Here is a 22,674-nt window from a genome sequence, read left to right as displayed (position 1 = left end):
AAAGGAACTAAAAGAGCCAAAACAATTCAGGAAAAACAAGGTTGGAGGAGTGAGACACTAGCTGACTTAAAGACCTACTATCCGGGCTGTAGTAATCAAGACCAGTGTGGTATTGGCAAAAGAACAGACAACATAAACCAATGGGACAGCGTAGACCACAGAAGTATACCCACACGTATATGATCAGCTATTTTTCAACAAAGGAGCCAAAGCAATTCAATGGAGAAGAGACTACCTTTCAACAAATGGTGGTACAACTGGATGTCCATATGCAAAAGAAGAAAAGAAAGAACTCAATCTGGTCCTCCCACTTTATTTATTTATTTATTTTTTAAGATTTTATTTATTTATTTGACAGAGAGAGACACAGCGAGAGAGGAAATACAAGCAGGGGGAGTGGGAGAGGGAGAAGCAGGCTTCCCGCGGAGCAGGGAGCCCGATGCGGGGCTCGATCCCAGGACCCTGGGACCATGACCTGAGCCGAAGGCAGACGCTTAACGACTGAGCCACCCAGGCGCCCCTGGCCCTCCCACTTTATATAATAATGAATTCAAAATGAATCAGAGACCTAAATATAAGCCATAAAATCATAAAACTAGAAAAAAATAGAAAAAATATTTATGATCTTCACCTAGACAGAGACACCTTAGACCATCAAAAGCATAATCCCTAGAAGAAACAACTGATGAAGTGGTCTTTGTCCTAAGAATTTCTGCTCTGTGGAAGATTCCACTTAGAGAATGAAGAGTCAAGCCAGAGACCGTAAGAAAACATCTGTAAATCACCTGACAAAGGACTTATGGATCCAGAATATATAAAGAATTCTCAAAAAAAAAAAATCTCAAAATTCAACAGTAAGAAAACAATCCAATTCAACAGGCCAAAGATGGAATAGATATTTCACCAAAGACGACACATGGGTGGCAAATAAACCCATGAAATGATGCCCAATATCATGAGTCACCGAGGAAATACAAATCAGAACCACAATGAGGTACCACTTCATAAAACCATCAGAATGGAGCATCAGAAAGAAAAACAAGAACGAAAAAAATAAACAGTACCAAGTGCTCACAAATGGAGCAAAACAGAACTCTCACTCACTGTTGGAGGTACTGCAAATGGTACAAACATTTACCTAACAGTCTGGCAATTCCTTTAAATAAATAAATAAATAAATCAACCAACCAACCAACCAACCAACCTACACTTAGCATACAGCCCAGCAATTTGACTCTTCAGTATTCACCCGAGAGAAATGAAAATTTGTGTTCACACAAAAGCCTGTATGTGAATGTTTATAGCAGGTCTATTCTTAAGTGTCAAAACCTAACAACATGTATGTCCTTCAACAAGTGAACAGATAAGCAAATTGTGGTACTCCACACAATGGGAAACTACTCAACATGAAGAAGGAACTATTGATACATGCAACAATATGGATGACTTGACTTTTTCTTTCTTTTTTTTTTTTAGAGAGTGAGTGAGTGCACGTGAGTGGGAGGAGGCACAGAGAGAGGGGCAGAATGCCAAGCAGACTACATGCTGAACCCGGAACCTGACATGGGGCTTGATCCCAGGATCCTGAGATCATGACCTGAGCCAAAACCAAGAGTCAGACGCTCAATGGACTGAGCCACCCAGGTGCTCCCAATATGGATGACTTTCAAAGGCATGACGTGTAATGGAAGAAGCCAGACTCACTTAAAATGCTACAAACAGGGGCGCCTGGGTGGCTCAGTTAGGCGTCTGCCTTCGGCTCAGGTCATGATCCCAGGGTCCTGGGATCAAGCCCCGCATCAGGCTCCCTGCTCAGCGGGAAGCCTGCTTCTCGCTTTCCCAATCCCCCTACTTGTGTTTTCCCTCTCTTGCTGTCTCTATCAAATAAATAAATAAAATCTTAAAAAAAAAAAAAAAAATGCTACAAACACTGGTATCAACTATACTTAAATTTTAAAAAAAAACCCTCATTTTTAAAAATGATTTTGTAAAAATGCTACATACTGTGACATGAGTGACATTCCGGAAAGATGGAGCTATAGGAATGAAGAACATTATCAAACGGTTGCTAGAGGCTAGGGGCGTGGGGTGGGTTTGATTACAAGGGCACAGTACGGAGAAAGGTTTTGGGCAATGGAACTGTTCTATTGATTGCGGTGGCAGTTAAACATCTCAGTGCATTTGTCAGAACTCACGTAACTGTCAAACAACAAAGTAAATTTTGCTGTATGTAAACTTAAAAGTAAAATTTAAAAAAATATATTAATCCTAAGTACTACTGGCCTAGGGAAATGGCATTCTCATTAACTACTGGCAAGACCATAAAATAGGACAAATTCAATTGGGCAATACAAGACATTAAGAGCATGAATTCAAAACAAGGCACCATAAGGTTCTGAAGACAAAGAGAGTAACAGATACTCTTTAATCTTCAGCACTCAATTCTACATGTGAAATTCAAGATCCAAATTCTGACACTGTTGGCACATGGTGAATGCTCCATAGTGTTTGGCGTTGATGAATGTTTAGGGGGGATGGGTGAACATGCAGCAATTCCGTGTGGAGCACGTGCCCAAAGGAAATAATTAAGGCCTGCACACCATGAGTTAATTACAAGGAGGATTCTAAAATGGAGTCCCATGCAACCCTTAAAAATGGTCATGTATTAAAAACAAAAAAATAAAAGGGCGCCTGGGTGGCTCAGTCGTTAAGCGTCTGCCTTCGGCCCAGGTCATGATCCCGGAGTCCCGGGATTGAGTCCCACATCGGGCTCCCTGCTCGTCAGGAAGCCTGCTTCTCCCTCTCCCACTCCCCCTGCTTGTGTTCCTACTGTTGCTCTCTGTCAAATAAATAAAAACTAAAAAAAAAAAAAAAGGTCATGTATTTCTCCACTTGCTGGCACAGGAAGATGCCCATGATACACTGCTAAACTTAAAAAGAATATTTGAAAATAACACCCAGCATAATCCCACTTCTGTCGAAAGAAAAACTATAAACCCATAAACTTCCTACAGCCTTATATTCTGTATGGATGAAAACACATTTGAAAGATTAAAGAGCAGAATGCTAAGTGTTTATCTCATGGCAGCACGATTACTACCGGTTTCAGTTTCTTCTTTATACTTGTCAGCATGTTCCATTTCTTCCACAATGAGGATTTGTTATTTAGCAATGAACTTTGTTTAAAGATCCCAGATATGAGAGTCCTAACACTTGATAGATAAACATCATCTTCTGGGGCTAAGATATCCAGAAGGAAAAACTGCCACTTTCTCAGAAGCCCCATCTGAGAGAAGGCCCAGTGCTCAAAGGAGCAAGGTCTAACCCCCAGAGGCTGTGCCCAAGCCTGCTTTGGGGCCCTCCGAGGGAAGAAAGGCTGACACGCACCTGTATGGATGTCCACGAAGCTGTGCAGGGCCAGACAATGAGGGTTCAGGCACATCTTCACTTGGGCAGTCACCACCTGCAGCCGGCTGGCTGTCAGCAGCCAGCACTCCTGGGGCCCAGCCAGGGAGCTAGTACCAAAACATCACCAACAGAAAAACAGAAGGGAAATCAACTTAATGCAGTCCCAGGGCTCAGTGATCAATGGCAAAATTCTCAAGACTAATGCAGTAGGCAAATGAAGGTGCTGGGGCTCCGTTCCAGGGTTTTCTAGGTGCGTGTTCCCACTCTGTTGGAATGAGGTCTGTGGAATCACCCCTGAAGTTAACGTAACTCTTAATTTATTACCCAATTTAACCAATCCCCCTGAACTCCCAAATCCAAGCATTATGCTGGGCAGTCCAGATGTAAATAAAATCCTAACTTGGTGACAATAACTTTCAGGCATTTTTCATTAAAAATAATAGACGATTACGAATTATTATTATTTTACTTTAGCAGTTCAAAAGCAAAGGAAACCTACGAGAAGCAGAGAAGAACACCTTCAAAGGCTATAGCTTTATAGCTGTCTGAAAGGGGCAATATGGGCCGAGGAGGACAGGGCAGCTGGGGACGGGGTAAATCTCAAAGGGGTGCTTACTTTTGTCCCCCTTTGAATAATGGGCTGCTACAGAGTAGGCACTGCGTGGACGGAGACTCATAATAATTCGACCAAGAGGTCTGCTCGATGGTGACTGTCTCTTCACTCACGTTGGACAGAATGAGTCGAGAGCTGTTGAGTTCGTGAATCAGGGCGAAGACCTCGGCCAGCTCTGACTCGTTCTCAGGAATCTGCAGGACTTTGCGCAGCAGCTGCAGCGTGGACTGGCGCTGGATCTCTCTCTGGGCCAGGCTCAGCGGCTCTGTGGCACTCAGCACATCTGGGAGAGGTGAGTTGACCTCCTGGGAAGAGAGCGGACTGAAGGATCAGCCAGCACCTAGGGTACCACCAGCCTCGGGCTAAAACACGGAGAGGCTGCAAGTGACAGAGGGATGGGCCCAGCCATGGTACAGTGGGGGGAAACCTAGGCTTTCAACCAGCTCAGTTAGTAACTCGTTGTGTGACTCAACGCAGGTGCTTTCTCTCTCTGGTGCCAGGTTCTCTCTCAGTGAAACGAGAGGATGACACACACTGCTTGGTAATAGTTTCAAGAGTCAGCTTCCATTCACCAGGGATGGGATTTGGAGAATAACACACCCAGGTCTCAATTTTGGACATGCCATGTAACAACTATACATGTGTGAACCAAAGCGATTTAGTTATCTTTCTGAGCCTCAGTTTCCTCACCTATGAAATAAAGAATGAAATACTAGTGATCCCCTAGAGTTGTTGTACAGAGTCAATAAAATATTGCAAGTAAAGCACTTAGCACAGTTCTGGGGATGCAATGAAAGCTCTATCAATGGTAGTTTTGATATGTAAACAACGATCTGTACTGCTTCAAGTATTTCTCTTTAACACTTTTATCTTCTGGGTACAAGGGAACTATATTAGACACCAGTCAGAGGCTTTCAGGAACACGGTTCTGAAACGCTCATTAAAAACAGATCCTTTACAATCCCTGTACAAATGCAGCAGGAATCCCTCCCTCCCTCATGCTCCCAGAGTCCATTCTTTTACTGCAGAATTCACTGACTCACAGTTGGTCAGACTATTCCCCCATCTCTGGTGAGGATAAGGTCCCTGCTTATTTACAGATTCCCAATACCAGCATAAGGGCACACAAAAATGCTAATTCATATTTGCTGGACATATTACATGTTGCTTTGCAGAAGTTAACTGCTAAATAACAAAAAGGAACTTTCTAGTAACTCTGCACACCTGCAACAACTCTAGGTCTCATTATCTGTAAGTTTGGCTACCTATCTTTCTCCCCCACTAGACTGTGAGCGCCTCAAGGGAAGGGACCATGTCCTATTTATCTTTGTATCTCCAAAGACCTGACCTATGGTAGGCGTTCAATGTATGCTTGCTGAAAGAATGAATGAATGGCTGCAGAGAGCTGACTGACACTAGGATTTGCCCTCGTAGATAGTGTGTTCCCAGTCATGACTATGTTGAACCATGGACTGGAAGAAGAGTTGACAGGAATACTATATCCTTTTGCTCTGAGCCACAGATGAAAGATGGAAAGGAACGAAGACCATTCCTGCCCAGAGAAGTGACAGTCTTAATTATAGCCAAGGACAAGCGGCACAGGAAACATATGGCCACCAGGGGGCCCCAAAGAGCACCACACACAAAGGTCCCCAGGGTCTCTGACCAGTGTTTCAGTTTATGAAAAACAGTAATTACATTTTATTTCTCTAAAATTTAGGAAGTTAAAGGTGACAGAATGTCAGAAGATAAGTGTCCCGTGGGTAGGCAGCTATCAGCCAAAGACAGAAGAATATAAATTTAAATTTCAAAGACTAGGATTTGAAATCAATTGGCTAGAAATCCCCAGACCATTCCTGTCTGACCTGGAAAATTAGGTCACTTCATTATCCTAAATCTAGGGACCAACATCCATTTCCATACTGCAAACCACACCAACAGCTACAATCAAATAGGAGAAAGGAATGTTCAGAGCCTCTACCTATACGGAACTCAATTCCATTCTATAATCACTGATCAACACATTGATTATGCACACTCCAGGGTCAGATGGTATGGCAAAATAGATACACCTGCCCTAAAAGAGATTGTGGTGTCACCGGGAGTCAAGACAGAATGTTGTCAAATCATGGGCCTCAATGTGACCCTACGGCCTAAAAAACAAATTGCCCGGTTTAGCATTAAAGATCTTCCACAGTACAGCCCCAATGTGCCTTTTGTGCCTTATTTTCTGTATTCCTCCCTACATACCCTTCTCTTTTAGGTGACTGGAACACCCTCAAAAGCTCTTTGCTTTTGCCATTGCTTATCCTGGAGTATGGAATGCCTTCCCCTTCCATCCAAATCCTGCCCACCTTGCAAAGTCCAGCTTAGACCTGGAGTGGCCAGGCTCCACCTCGGATCCTGACCTATTCTGGATGCCATCCTCTTTTCCCCCAAGGCAGATCAGGGAGATCTGTCTTCTTACCCTCATCCTAGTCATTCCATCTGCTGCCTCAGGTGCTGTACCTTTCTGCTCGCTTAAAGAAATTCACAGGACCTCTAAAGATACCCATTTTTCCTGGTTCTAATAAATAAAAAACAAGTCCTAAAGAGCCAAGTGGAATGTGTTTTACTATCCAAATAGCTTGGTCCAACTTCAGAGAGATTTGCCAAGACTGCTAGAAGTAAAGCTTTGTGTTGAGCCAAAAGCTCTGCAAGGAAACTGAGAAGCAGTGATCTAATCTACAAAGTCTGAGGGTTGGCATTCTCTACATACCACGACACTATTTACAGGTCCTCCACCAGGTCTCAGATCTAAAAGAATGTAACCCCCCTTCCATCCCTCTCTTCTTCAGAATTCTCTTTAAAGCCTGTGTTCCCATTCACCTTGGGGAATGAACTCTTGGTCCACTGGGCTAGAAGGTTTTCAGAGATTAAGGTACCTAGCCAACCTTCTCAACTTAACAATGAAGACAAGGGAGCCCAGAGAGAAGGAGGCTAGGTTAAGAACTTAACAACTGGTTACAGTTCTGGTGTTCAAACCACTATCATGTACTAAGAAATCATTTTCTATTTCTACTAAAACAGGTGCACCAACAGAGCTCACACAAGGTGACGGATGTGTTTAGGGAAGGAACTCACGAGAGCCTTGGTGGTTTTCTCAGTTCGGTCTTTGGCAAGGTTAAAACCACAACTGGGACAAATCCGTGGTTTATGCCTGTTGGTGTAGACGTAGTTACAAGAGGGATTCTTGCACTTTCCCCTGCCTCTTGAAGTAGCCAGGCCCAAATCCTAAAAAAGTAAGACCAATATTTAATTCCACAAAAGTTATACCTGGGCAGAGTAAAAAACCAGGATGACCAGCTATCAGTCAAAGGTGAGAGTGACAACTGCAAAAGTACATGTAGACTAACTTCCAAAAAGCCTTGAAACAAGATCCTTTTTCTGCGGTTATGCCCTTTCAACTTACTACAGCCTGTGTAATTTTGGAAAGTCCCTCCTCCCCATCTGTGAAACGAGTGGACTTTTAAGGGTCAGAAATTCAAATGCCTTCAGGGTCCAGGCCACCAGCAGGCCTTTTCTAACAGAGTGCTGGATACTGTGGTGAACTAAAGAGTCCATGCCCTGCATGAAGACAACCATGACCTCTGCACTACCCTAGGCTCCTACGACATCTAGGCTCCTACGACAAGCTGCTATCTAATCAGCCAAAGAGAAAGGTCCTGAAAGTTCCCCCAGATGGTAACCCTAGTGCCTCCTGTAGCCAAAGGGACAGGGAAGTAAAGGTACAGACGGCATGGAGAAGGTAATAGTAATTAGGTCTCTGGGGAAAGAAAACTGAGCAGGTATCCAGGATAAAGGAGATATTCTCCTTAAGGATCAGGCCAGACTATGCACTAATCCACCATACTGTGCTGTCTTGTTACTACGGAATCCCCAGCAAAGGGCCTGGCCAGGGCAGGTGCTCAGGAAATATTTTTTGAATGAATGAATGGTTCTGCACCTGTCTGCCTTTATCTGGTAAAAATTTTCAAAAATCCAGCTGCTCTCTCAAAATCTGTGTGTTACTCAGCTCTGCCAGAGAACCTGCCAAAAGGTACCTGGCTAACTGGTACCTTAAAGATCAACAAAATTAGAGAATATTAAGAGCAAGAAAAGCCCCAACATGATATCCAAAATGATGCAGCACTTTATAGATGTGAAAACTAAGGACCAGAGAAGCAAAGAGCCTTGCCCAAGGTCATGTGGCATGTTGGCAGCAGAGCCAGAACCACTTTTGGACTAAGTCCTTCGAGTGTTTATTCTACTGTTCCATGTGGCTTACCCTGCTAAAGGATGACCCCAGAGTCACACATTTGTTTACTGGGATAATATATGTAGTGTTAAAAATAAAAGGTGGGTAGGAAGGGAAAACCTTGGTAGGAAATGCCAAGCGAAACAAAGTTGTTTTACCAAAGCACTTCTCAAATGCTTTCAGATACCAGTACTGAATGTGACTGTGTTAAGGAGGATAAATACAATTTTCTCAAGCTTATCTGTGGAAAACACTTCTGAGGATAGAAGGTCCAAAGACTGTTGAATGCTAAAGCTGGACGAGATTCTCATCTCCAATTACTCTCCAAGCAATATCCAGGTCTCAGCTGGCCTACACTCTATAGATCTCGTCTGGGAAAAACCCAGCTGATTCACCCAGCAGCTATCACTGGTGGTATCAGTGATGGCCTCTTCAGGACCAATGATCTATCCCTGACCCTACTATCACTCCCAACTACTACTCCCCACCTCCCTCAGACTTCTACTCACCCTCCGCCAGAAAACCAAAACCACTTCCATGTCAGCCCATCACCTGGCTCCACTTACCAGCGTTACGGTGCAGCTGTACTTGTATGGAGGAAACATATCTGGCTTGACCTCTACAACTTTCACCTGAGATGTCCTACTGGCCGGACTGTTTGAGAGCTGTGGATCAGAACAAGTGATTTAGTTTATCTAAGAGTTTAGATAGTTTATCTAATTGAGGTTTATCTAAAACCTCAAACTGTTGAGGTCCTGTGTCCTGAAACAGCTTGAGGAGATAGTTTCCCAAGGGAATGTGTAGAGCTATGCTCCATGTGAGCCTTCTAGGATGCTAGCCAGCATCACCAGCCCACCAAAGGTTGAGTATCACTTCCAAGTCCAGGGCTGCCACACTCTTCTGTGCAGCTTCTAACACTGCATGTTAGAAACACTGTGAATCAGATGGACAACTAATACAAAGTGAGAAAAGCTCATGATGGTTATACATGCAAATATGTGGTTGAATAATGCTGGCACAGAATGAAGTCTGAGAGACTGTTCACTAAAATGTCACAGGGTGAGAGGAAGATCATGACTGTTTTCCCTTTTACCACCATCTATGAAATTTTCCAGTGTTTGGGGCGCCTGGGTGGCTCAGTTGGTTAAGCAGCTGCCCTCAGCCTGATTTTCCTATTTCAATTTGGTCTAACAGGGTTTCCGAACTACAGGTCGCAACCCACTGAGGGGTTGTGAAATTAATGAGTTGAAACGAGCATTTTGCAAAATGGAAAATAGCAAAGTGACTACATATATATAAAGGCATAGATAGCTTCCTTATACTTTTTATGTATACAGGTATGGATAAGTTTACTGGGCTATGATGTAAAAATGTGTTATTGAGGGTCATGACCCAAAAAAAGAGGTCTAGTAAATAAAATGCTGATTTAGGGAATTTTGATCATAACTATTCTAGTCACATATGGAAAAAGAACTAAAAAAACAAAAAACCTAAGAGCAAGTGTGCTTGAATACACTGAATTTCTGGCACCTGGAAAGCCTCTAATAACTCTGTCATTAAGTTGAATGGATTATATACTGGCTACAAACCAGAATGTGGAGTAAGAGCCATGTTTTTTGGTTTTAAAAAATCCTATTAAAAAACACACACAAATACAGGAAAGGACTTAAAGGCTGAATGGGCGCAGACTGCCAATAGTAGTTAGTTCTGGGTGACAGGATTACAAGGGACTTTCTTTCTGCCTTACCTGAATTTTCTATAACCACCATGCATTCATTTTTTTTAAAAGAGGCTAAAGAAATAAGACAACTCAATGCAATTATCTAATCCTAGACTGAATCCTGTACTGCAGTGGAAAAATGCTATAAAGGCCATAACTGGGTAAAACTGATGAAATGGGAATGCAAATGACAGACTGACGTATTGTATCAACGTGTCAGTAACAGAGTACCCTTCTTAGGAAATACACACTGAGGTATTAAGAAGCCAAAGGACATGTAACTTCCCCTTAAACTACCTGTATTTAGAAGCACAGAGGAGGACAAATGACAAAGCAAAATGGGCGATAACAATAAGTGACTATGGATAAAAAATACATGGTTGCTCTTTGTACTATCTTTACTCTTGCAATGCAATTTGTTCCCTAAGTTTCAAAATTTTTTTTTTTTTTAAGATTTTATTTATTTAAGAGAGTGAGGGAGAGAACAAGTGGAGGAAGCAGACAGAGGGAAAAACAGGCTCTCCACTGAGCAGGGAGCCTGACGCAGGGCTCGATCCCAAGACCCCAGGATCATGACCTGAGCCGAAGGCAGACGCTTAACCGAATGAGCCACCCAGGTGCCCCTCAAAATTATTTCTAAAAAAAGTTTAAAAACACGCATTCATTTTATAACAAGAAAAGAAATTTAACTGAAAATAAATAACTCATTCATGCTCAACTTCATTCCAGAAGTCTAACAGTGTAAGAACAGGCTTTTTGCCTATGGCTTTGAGACACTAAATAGAAGTCCTGTTCTCAGAGCAGCAGGCCTCCCAGAAAGCCCCACCTCTGGAGAACGGGTCTTACCTTCACCTCACTGGTGTTAGATGGCTGTTGGATCGGCTGGCCCAGCTGCTTCAGCGTGCTTGGCTTCAGGCCACAAGTCCTCACAGAAGGGGTTTTATCTGAGACAATCAGGAGCCAAACTGGTGACTTAAGTGCATTCAGAGTCTCCCTAAGTCTCTCAAGTCCATTCTCAACAACTCCCACTCCTGTCCCCTTCCCATTGGACAGCTCTCCACTCCCAGGTTTGTCCCAGCCCCTTACCACTCAGGGGAAAGGCCTGCCTGGCCCTGGGCAGTCCCATGCCGCTGCCTCGGCCCACATTAGATGGGGCTGGGAGAATTGCTCTCATGGGTCTTGCTGCAGCCAGTAATGAGGGTCTGACCCGAGCTTTGCCTTTAAGCTCCGGGACTCTGGCCCCAGGGGTGAGCAGGTCAACTCTGAAAAAAAACAAGAAGGCAAATCTAAAAATTCCAGACCAAGGGGAAGAAAACCGAAGTACAATCTCCGAATAGCATTTTAGTAAAGGGATAGTGTAGTAAACTGTCAGGCTTTAGACAGATATTTCATGGGGTCATTATGAAGATAAAAAAGCACAAAATAGTACCCACAATGCAGAATACCAACAGCTATTGTAGTTATACTATCTGATCTGCCTCCAATTATTATTTAAAGTTTATCAGTCTCCCTTGTGAGGGCGACTAAGAGACCCTGCAGAACAAAATCCACACTTTTTTTCTGTAGCCCCGGTGCTGAGCACAGGCTACATCATAAAGGGCCTCAGTACACATTTGCCAAGTGACTCACTTGCCCAAAACAAAAGGTCTAAACTGCATGGCTTCATTTTCTAAGGATACAGAACCATCCTGAAGTATACTGTTAAATAAAAACAGGCAAGATGTAGAAGGATGTAAGTTATGCTACCATTTGTGTAAAAAAAAGGCAGCAAGAAAAAATATATATACACATACACATCTATACATACACACATATGTAGTATGTGTGTAAAACTATGTCTAGAAACACAGGAAGGTGGGAATGCTGTGTCTGGAAAATGGAAATGGGGAGTGAAGGACGGGCTAGAAGAGAGATTTGTTTCAGTTTTTATCTCTTGAGTGTGAACCGTGTGAATATATTTCCTATTCAACAATAAAATGCTTTAAGTCAAATAATATACACCAGAATTTCTAAGCCTTGGCACTACTGACATTTTGCGCAGGCTAATTCTTTGTCGGGGCCTGTCCTGTGCGCCGCAGGATGTTCAGCAGCACATCTGGCCTCTGCCCACCAGATACCTGCAGCACCTCCTCCCCCACAGCTGTCACAACCGCAAATGCCTCTAAACATTGCCTCAATGTCCCCTGGGGGCAGAAGTGTTCCCTGTCGAGAACCACCGATATAAACAAATAAGGGCCATAAGGGCCATTAGTCATAAGACCACAATCGCCTCTGGGAAGGGGCCACATGAAAAATCTGGTCAGGCCTTTAAGGAGAGAAGGGGAGGAAAAATAGCCCATATTTATGGGCCTCCTCCTATCTGCAAGGCACTGGGCTATGCATGCTTTACACACAATCTTGTTCAGGCTGTTAAGGTCAGCCATTAAATTTTAGATATTTTTCAATACCCAACTCAAGATTTTTCAGGAGAGAATGGGCATGAAGGGACAATGCCCAAGATCAAACGGGCATGAAGGGACAATGCCCAAAGTCAGAGACAGATCACAACCAAAACTGAATTCTCTGACCACCAGGACAGGGATCATGCTATAAGATGTCTTAATAAGGTGGTTTTTTTTTTTTCCAAATCTAGTATCCACGATTGGATACTAGTTTGTAACACCACCCTCAGCCTGTACCAGCAGGACCCTAATAACTGCTTCAGAGAAAATGACAAGAAAATATGTACAGGAATTTAACAGCAAAGCAGGGATAGCTGAGTGTAAGAGGAAAGACAAATCATTCCGTGGCTCTAGGCCTTGGTTTCTGTATCTCTAAAATAGGAACCGTTAACTAGGTTAACTCCTCCCTCTTAGGAATGCTCTAAGAACACAGGATAAAACAAGGAGCATTTCCCAACCTGCTATTCTAAATACAATCCTATAATATATGAGCACATTAATTTACCCTGTAGGCTTCTTAGGAGCAGGGAGAGGACTGGAGGTGCTGGTCCTCTCAGCTGGTGGTGGTATGTCTGGTCCAGGACTGTCATTCTCAGTTGTCCCCAGAGAGACCTCAGGCTGCACACCACTCTTGACCATCGGCGTCTTCGTGGCTGCTGTACCACGATTCCCAGGAGCTTCCTTGACCAAAACATGGGCATCTGAGATGATCACTTCCTCCCACTCATTCTCCTCACCCACTTCTCTTGGAGGAGCTACACTTAGGAGCTGGCTTACAGCTTCCGAGTTCTCCAGAGTCAGTTTGGAGGCGTTTTCCTTAGGGGAGTTTTGCTCAGTGTTGACAGGCTGCTGATTTCTTTTAACCACCGAGCCTCTGGAGGAGCTACCAGGAGCCAATTCCACTTTGACTTTGGCTGGCTTTTCCTAGAAAAAAAAAAAAGAATGCCTGTATGCATACAGCATTTTACAGCGGACACCACATCACAAGTATTCTCTCATTCGATCCTCACAACAAAAATGTATGGGTAACAGATTAGGAGACAGAGACCCAGAGAGAGTAATAGGCTAACTTAAGGGCCCAAGTACAAAACTGGCCTGAATTTAAGTCTTCTGACTTCGGGTCCTTTTCACCACAGTATTCAACACCCCACTTAGGATAAAGCTGTTCTCCTCCTAACAAATTTCTCATTGATAGCTTCTTTAAGTTTCAGCAAACAAACGCTGGCATTTTGGACCTGACCTTTCTTCAAAGCCTGCTTCTCTACGTCTAGGTAGAAGCTGACATATTGCCATACTGGGCCTAAAAGTTCTAGATTGTTTTGGTGGTCCCTTTATGAGATTCAGTTAATCCCAATGTGGTCAAATCTCACACGGAGAGACTGAAAGCTTCCAATTCTATTGGGGAAAACTCTTCTGTCCCAGATTCTTTCAGGTGAATCTTAAGGCTGACCTACACCCATGCCACAAACTTCTCCCTTGGTCAAATTAACTCAAACATATTAATTACTTACTAGAAAATACTTAAACTCACTAAAAATACCAGCTGCTATTTCAGATCGGCTTACTTTAAAAAATTCCTTGGTGCGGTAGCTTTTATCCCATCAGCATTGCTGTGGAAATATACTATTATTTATGCACACACCTGTACACATAAACATCTAAATATAGGTATATTTATATAGATACGCATAAACAATTTTTTTTTTTTTTAAAACAGTGTCGTCTCCAGAACAGGTCTCAGGAAAGTTTTTAAGGATGCCATGGGAATAGCGAAAGGCACTATAAACAAGGATAAAAGCTGGGTTCTATCTAGGCTGTGCTTCACATCTAATTACTTACGTCACCTAAGACAAACTTCATTAGAACCCTCATTTTGCCACCATGAAATAAGAAGAGTCAGGCTTTCAGTGTTCATCAACAGCAGTCCAATAGCCTTTTGGGTAGCCCAATTCATGGTGCAGGATTCCCCTGCACATTGCAGAAGATTACCATCTGTGGCTAATGTTATTAAATTTCAGTATTCTCACCCAGTCACTGACTACCAAAACCCCTCACTTTTCCAAAGCCACCTGGGCAGCACATTGCCTCTGATTAAGAACCAATATGGATGACCTTAAAAAAAATCTCCAGTAAAGCATTCCCAGATTCTAACACACAATAATAATCCACAAAGACAAGTAAATACAGAGAAAAATTCCAACTGCACAGAGCCCACTGACTGCGGGAGAGGGAAAAGTCAGCAGAAAACAGGAGACAAGTTAAACTAAATCCCTGCAATGAAATCTCTGAGCAAAGCACTGCCCACTAAGTGGGCTATTTTAGATAAAAATCCTTTGCAGGGAGACTGAATAATTTAAGGAATCAGAGCAAAAAGCTAGCTAGTGAGCTCACATTTCCTTAACTCAGCCTACCCTTTTAGATGTCACTTTCTTTTTAAGATGGAAGGTAAACACTACCAGTTGCCCGCTTCCAGAGACCTCAATTACCACTATCAGAGAGCCAAAGGAGTGAGGCTTTGGGCTACAGAGCTTTAGACCCCATCTTTTGTTCCATCCAATTCACTGGGAACAGTGCCAAACTTTCTTGGGCTGATTTTAGCCAGGATGAACTCTGGAACAATACAAGAAAGGTGAGTCATGTCCTGACGGGCACGAACACATCTGGAGCTTTTAGGAACCATTTATGCTTGCTTCAAAAGCCAGAACTCCAGAAATCTTAAGATTCTGCAGCTAAACAGCACAGCAATGCCTAAGAAGTGTGATTTAGACATAATTAGCCATGTGAACTTAACAAGTTACTTCTCTTGAATGTATTTTTCTTCAGCAAGAGACCTGGACTATCTAAAAACCAGTGTCACTTTTATATCTAAAATTCCAAGTGCAATGATGCTAAAATGTTATCCTTTTTCTTCTTACACGGACTTATTCTGATCCTATGAGATTTAGAAATCACAGCACCGACTCTTTACATGGCAGTTCTTATAAAAACCTTTGGAGAAAAAAATCTGACTTAGCAAGTCAAGATGGGGGACAAGTAGCTAAGAAAAAAATTGATTTCACATTATAAGTTTGATCTTAGAAAAAGAACCATGGCTCAGAAGTTATTTCAATCAAAGGGGAAAATGGACATAAATGAAGAAGAAAAGAAAGCCAAAGTAAAAACAGAACCTGAAGGAGACAAGGCCACAGGATCCGTTAGAACTCTTCCATGCAAAAGCACAAGAAATAAGGTCATTTGACAGACCTGACAGCAGCGTGCATCTGTGAAGAAGAGCCAAGGAGGATCCTGACTGTCCTATTCAATCTCTCTACTGCAGCTGAGGAAGTACATTTTGGGGAGAATAATTAGAGTGGGAGGAAACCGAATGGCTGCACAGCAGCCCAACAGAGATGGTGAGCACAAGAAACTCAACAAAATTTCCTGAAACACACTAGCACTGGGTCCTTCCTGCCCCTTGAAGTAAAAGCGTGAAGAGCAATAAGAGAGACAATTCCACTGCTGCCAACAGCAACAGCAGTGACCCCTGACTGAGGATTTAATCTATACTAGGAATGTGCCATCCACTTTACAGGGATAATCTCATTTGATCCCTCCACCAACCCTAAAGAGGTAGGCACTATTGTTAATTTCCATTTACAAATGAAAGATAAACCAAATAAAGAATAGACATAAAGTGATTTGGCCAAGGTTTCACAGCTAAAATCCCTGGGAGGCAAGTTTAAACTGAGGAAAGCTGATTCCAGAAGTGTACTTCCTCCTACCCCCAAGGATGCTCCTTTCTCTTCTATCACTCAGGAAATTTCTAGGGTTTTAGGAACTCAGTGCCAGGAACCTGGTGCAGAGACCAAGCACACGTTTCTTTTCTTTTTCCTTTCCTTTCTTTCTTTCATATTTGTTTGTGTATGTCTATCTGTATGTATGTAATCTCCACACTCAATGTGGAGCTCCAACCCACAACCCTGAGATCAAGAGTCTCAGGCTCTCCCGACTCAGCCAGTCAGGCACCCGCAGAAGTTATTATTATTATTATTTTTTAAGATTTTATTTATTTTTTTGACAGAAAGAGACACAGCGAGAGAGGGAACACAAGCAGGGGGAGTGGGAGAGGGAGAAGCAGGCTTCCCGCTGAGCAGGGCGCCCGATGTGGGGCTCAATCCCAGGACCCCGGGATCATGACCTGAGCCGAAAGCAGACGCTTAACGACTGAGCCACCCAGGCGCCCCCCCGGAAGTGTATTCTTAATTATTAACCTATTCTGTCTTCTGGAACTAGTGATGCCCTGAACCCCCAACACTCAGCCAGAAGGCAAAAGTCACCATCCCAGTGTTTTTCAGAGATGTTCTATGGAAACTGCCCCCAAGAAACTTAACAAGTATGCCACTACATAAATTTTCTCTACATGGATAAATCTGGACCATGCTGAGTTAGACACCTAACAAACACAAACCTAGCCTAAGGATTTTCGCAAAAACAAAGCACTCTCTTTCCTTTTCTACCTACCCAAATTCTACTAATCCTTCAAGACCATCTCCTCTATAACCCATCCTTGACTACTCTAGTTCTTTTGACCCTACTTTATAGTCTCATATAAAAAATGTGGCAAGTATGTATGATTTATATAATCAGTGCAAAGCATAAAACAAGTAACAAAAAAACATGGTGAACTGAACTTCACAGGGGCATAGCTCTGGTGCTCATTTATTTATCAAGCATCATTTACTTAGAGAGAAACAGACACAGGTATACACTTGGAAAGTTAATTATGAAAGACCTAAATATCAGGTTAAGGACCTCTACATTAAATGGGAACTATAGGATACTGAAAGGACTTTGAGCTAAGAAGAGAGCAGATGTGAGTTATGCATCTGAGTAACTAAGCAGTCAGTGTGGAGGGTGGAAAATTAGTTAAAAATTTAACTGTAACAGGAAATGAATAAATCAACATGGTGTAGTCATTCATGGGAAGTTATAAAGGAATTAAAGATAATAGTCTTGAAGAGTATTTAATGGCATGGTAAGTTAAAAAAAAAAAAAAAAGGCAAGCTACAGAACTTGGATATTCACAGAAAAAAGACTGAAAGAAAAGACCCCAAAATATTAACAATGGTTTTTCTTTGGATGGCATAAGATTATGGATAACATTTTATTCTCTTTTTTAAATAGTCACAATGAAACTTACTTGAATAGTCAGAAAATAAAAACGAGTATTTATTTTTTAAGTCCTCTGCTCTAAAGGGGACCAGGAAGCCTACTTTGTGGGGCCTCCAAAGCAGCAATGACCACTGGACTTACCTTTGGGACCCACTTCCCTCCAAGGAAGTTACCACAGGTAGGGCACTTAGGTGGTTTGTGCCTGGTGACGTATGTAAAGGAGCAACCTGGGCTGGTGCAGGTCCCATGGCCCCGGCGGGTATACGTAGTGGTCTGTAAGGAAAAGAGCAGGTCAGAATCAACACCACAGTGTAACCCCTCTCGGAGCCTGATGACCATTATAACCACAACAATGCCAGGAAGATGTCAGCTTGTAGAAGAATAGTCAATTCATGGTATCTAAAAAGGTCAGAATTGGAAAGGTCCTAAGATACAATTAATTCACTATTTAGAAATGGAGAAACTGGGTTCAAATGAGGAAAAACAGCTGCCCAAGGTTACACAGATAAGTATCAGAAGAATAAAGGTAGCAATAATTACTACTAATTAAGCCAAATACCACATAGTGCTAAAATGTTCTACCAATATCTCATTTAACACTCTCAGCAATCCTATGAAGTAGGTATTATTAACTACTGAGGTTCAAAGTGGTTAAATGCTTTGCCTCAAATTGTATAGTGAATCAAGGGCACACCTAGACCTAGAACCCTGAAGTCTTTGATTCTTGGTCCAAGATTGCTTCCATGCACTTAGCTGCACCCACAGTCCTAAATACTTCAAAGAATTTGCTTCATCTTCATTCTTGTTAAAAATTAAAAAAAAAAAAAAGATAGTAGGAAGGGAAAAATGAAGGGGGGAAATCGGAGGGAGAGACGGACCACGAGAGACTATGGACTCTGAGAAACAAACTGCAGGTTCTAGAGGGGAGGGGCGTGGGGGGATGGGTTAGCCTGGTGATGGGTATTAAAGAGGGCACATATTGAATGGAACACTGGGTGTTATACGCAACCAATGAATCATGAATACTACATCAAAAACATAGTAAAAAAAAAAATCAGAGAACCAAGGACTAAGGGTTCAGAGATATAAAAATAGACAATGGCCACTTAAAAAAAAAAAAGGAGGGAATTCCAATAGAAATCAAGTTCTTTTACACTCAACAGAATTTATTTGCATATGAATATATTCAGCTACTGGCTCTCACCATCTCCAATGACTTCCCTTTGAACAGAATGATTACAAGGGGTTATTACATTTCAACTGCAAATAGAAATTAGCCATGCCCCATTTCTTGATTAATGCTGAAAAGAAAACATTTCCCTGTCAGATTTGTTCTGTCACTTATGGGTGTTTACTCAGATATTAATCCCACCTTCCTGAGACTGGCCGAAAAGCAAAAAGCTCAAGCTGCCACTAGGTTACCACTACCAGAACGCCTAGGGAAAAGGTGATTGTAATAGTGGTAGCAAGTCAGGGATGAGGGTGAGTGGTGTGGCACCCGGGAAAGAGACTGACCCGGCTTTGAGTTCCATACTCTACCACTAACACAGTGGATGACCTGGAGGTAAAGTCATTTTAGCTCTTAGGCCCTGGGTTTCCTCCTCTGTAAAATCACCTGCCCTTCCTATATCCTAAAGAGCAAATGAGGTAAGAAATAAGGAAATACGTTGCTTAGTAACTTGTAAAAGATTCTACAGGTTTGTGAGAAACTATTATTACTGGGCTATAAAACATCTCTCATCTTTGCTCAGACTGTGGCTCCACATGGAATATTCATTCTGAACACCACCAGAAAGCAGAATAAAAATTTAAGTCAGGTCAGTTCTATAAATAAATTACCATGAACTTGGAAAGACTCCTAAATAGCAGCTTATAGAAATAATTTTAGGAAAAAAATGCTAGTGTTCAAGGCTGATGTTTCATTCTTCAGTATTATTTATAAAGGCTTTCTGGAAGAGTCTGGCTGACACTTATTAAGTCATAAAAGAGTAATTTCCAGGAGAGCAAAGGCTCAGGAGAAACCTGTAATTTCTCCATGAATTGGGATGCAATGGCTGTTCCTTCTGAAGATATGATAAATTTCTCATCTAAAAATAGACTGTTTATCCATAGGTTTTAGAAGATAGACTGTGGTAAGTTAAAGACATACACTATTAATCCTCAAGAAACCACCAAATAGCTAAAACACAGTTAATAGCTAATAAGCCAATAAGAGAAATAAAATGAATTCATAAGAAATATTCAATTCAACAGAAAGCAAAATAACACAGGACAAAAAGAAAACAAAGAGTAAAATGACAGATCTAAACCTAACTACACATTTATACGTTAAATGTATACGGCCTAAATACCGCAATTAAAAATAGAGATTGTCACATAGGTCTTGCTCTTAGATCCAAACTATATACCACCTACAAAAAAAGTACCTTAAATATAAAGATAAATAGGTTAAAAGTAAAATGCTGGGAAAAAAAATAACTTCCTAATAATAATAATCAAAAGAAAGCTCATTATCAAAGTAAATTTCATAGCAGACAATACTGCCAGAGATAAAGAAGGTCATTTCATAACAATAAAGGGGCCAATTCATCAAGAAGACATAACAATCCTGGGATGTCTGGGTGGCTCAAATGGTTAAGCGTCTGCCTTCAGCTCAGGTCATGATCTCAGGGTCCTGCGTGCTGGGCTCCCTGCCCAACGGGAATCTGCTTCTCCCTCTTCCTCTGCCCCTGCCCCTGCTCTCAAATAAATAAAATCTTTAAAAAAAAAAAAAAAGAAGAAGAAGATATAATCATCTTAAATGTTTAAATACTTAATAACAGAGTCAAAACACATGACACAAAAACTAATAACAGAGAATACAAATACTATTTATAGTGACAGGTAATGCCTTCTCTCAATAACTGACAGAACAAGCAGACAGAAAATCAGTCAGGATATAAAAGAGCTGACCACTATCAATCAACCTGACCTAACCTGACACACATAGAACACTCTAACTCAACAGAAGACACATTCTTTTCAGGTGCACACAGAACATTTACCAAGACAAATCATATTTTGGGCCATAAAATAAGTTTTAATAAATTTAAGAGGATTCAAGTCTTATAAACTACAAAGTTCTGACTATAACGGAATTAAATCAGAAATCAATAAAAGGAAGATATCTGGAAAATCCCAAATATTTGGAAAGCAAATAATGTACTTTTAAGTAACTTACGGGTCAAAGAATAAATCAGAAAGTATTCTGAACAAAATAAAAATAAAAACATACCATATCAAAATTTGTGGGATGCCACCAAAGTAGTCCTTTTTTTTTTTAAAGATTTTATTTTATTTATTTGAGAGAGTGAGAGAGAGAGTACAAGAGGGGGTAGGGTCAGAGGGAGAAGCAGACTCCGCGCCGTGTGCAGAGAGCCCGATGCGGGACTCGATCCCGGTACTCCGGGATTATGACCTGAGCTGAAGGCAGTCGTTTAACCAACTGAGCCACCCAGGCACCCCCCAAAGTAGTCCTTAGAGGGAAATTTATAGCACTAAGCAGCTGTATTAGGAAAGAAAGGTCTCAGATCAATGACTCAGCTTCTATCTTAATCTTAAGAAACTAGAAAAGAATAAATTAAGCCCAAAGTAAGCAGAAGAAAGATAAAGATCTGGGCTAGTATCAGTGAAATACAACACAGAAAAACAATAGAGAAAATCAATGAAACCAAAACCTGGTTCTTCAAAGGTCAATACAATTGATAACCTCTAGCCAGGCTTGTCAGGAAAAACAGAAAGGACACCCAAATTACCACTATCAGTGATGAGACAGGTAAAATCACTAAAGTCTACAGATATTAAAGAATAGGCATGCCTCAGAATTTTAAACACAGAATTACCATATGATCCAGCAATTCCACTCAGGTATATCCCCCCAAAAAACTGAAATCAGGGGCTCAAACAGACATGTATCTACTAAAGTTCATAGCAGCAATATTCAGAACAGCCCAAAGGTGAAAACAAACTAAATGTCCACCAATGTCTATGAATGGATAAACAAAATGTAGGCTATACACACAATGGATTATTATTCAGCCATAAAAAGGAATGAAATTCTGATACATGGTACAAGATAGCTGAACCCTGAAACCTGCTAAGTGAAAAAAATGAGATCATAAGGACAATATTTGCATGATTCCGTTTTATGAGGTACCTAAAATATGCAAATTCAGAGATGGAAAATAAAACAGAGGTTACCAGGGGCTGGGGGAGGGAAGAATGGAGTTATTGTTTAATGGGCACAAGGTTTCTGTCTGGGATGATGAAAACTTCTGGAAATAGGTACTGGCAATGACTCCACAACACTGAATATACTTAACGACCCTGAATTGTACACTTAATAATGGTTAAAATGGTAAATTTTATGTTATGCATATTTTACCAGTTTTTTAAAAAAAGAGTAAGGGAATGTTCTGAACAATTTTACGTCAATAAATTTGACAACTTAGATGAGATGGACAAATTCCCTGAAAGACAAACTACTACCAAAGCTCACTCAAAAATAACCTAAATCTAAATAATCTAAAATTATTTTAAAATAATCTAAATAGTCCTATACATATTTTAAAAATTGTGGACTTGCAATTAAAAATCATCCCACAAAGAAATCTCCAGGCCCAGATTGACCTCACTGGCAATTACCAAACATTTAAGGAAGAAATTAATACCAATACCACACAAACTCTTCCTGGAAGATGAAGAAGAAAAAGTATTTCCTAACTCTATTAGATAAACATTACCCTGATACTAAAACCAAACACTATACAAGAAAATTAGAGACCTCATGAATATAGACACAAAATTCCTGAGCAAAGTTTCAGCAAATCAAATCCAACAATATACTAGAAAGATAATACATGATTGCCAAGTGGGGTTTATTCCAACAATGCAGGATTGGTTTAACATTTGAAAACAATGAAATTAACCACATTAACAAACTGGAAAATTCCTACAACCATCTCAACAGACCTAGGAAAAACACTTGACAAAATCCAACATCCATTCCTGATAAAAGCTCCCAGCA

General features: G+C 41.3%; 1 protein-coding gene across 3 annotated transcripts in view; it reads right to left on the bottom strand.

Moving 5' to 3' along the window:
* LOC118006673 (HMG domain-containing protein 3-like) overlaps positions 1-22,674 on the bottom strand; it is a 45,620-nt gene that overhangs the window by 12,858 nt on the left and 10,088 nt on the right. For 2 of the 3 annotated variants that reach the window (XM_034999407.1, XM_034999409.1), the window contains 8 exons: positions 17,751-17,882; positions 12,964-13,382; positions 11,104-11,279; positions 10,864-10,961; positions 8,864-8,962; positions 7,145-7,294; positions 4,025-4,326; positions 3,388-3,515 (listed from right to left, as the gene is read on the bottom strand). In XM_034999407.1, the coding sequence (XP_034855298.1) occupies positions 3,388-3,515; positions 4,025-4,326; positions 7,145-7,294; positions 8,864-8,962; positions 10,864-10,961; positions 11,104-11,279; positions 12,964-13,382; positions 17,751-17,882 (1,504 nt within the window). The remainder of the gene's footprint in view (positions 1-3,387; positions 3,516-4,024; positions 4,327-7,144; positions 7,295-8,863; positions 8,963-10,863; positions 10,962-11,103; positions 11,280-12,963; positions 13,383-17,750; positions 17,883-22,674) is intronic. The other variant, XM_034999408.1, reaches the window with a different exon arrangement.

This window comes from Mirounga leonina, unplaced genomic scaffold (assembly GCF_011800145.1).
Source record: "Mirounga leonina isolate KUSES-001 unplaced genomic scaffold, KU_Mleo_1.0 Mir_98, whole genome shotgun sequence".
NCBI classification, from domain to species: domain Eukaryota; kingdom Metazoa; phylum Chordata; class Mammalia; order Carnivora; family Phocidae; genus Mirounga; species Mirounga leonina.
The sequence above is the reverse complement of the archived record's forward strand: the minus strand, read 5'-3'. Positions and strand labels throughout refer to the sequence as shown.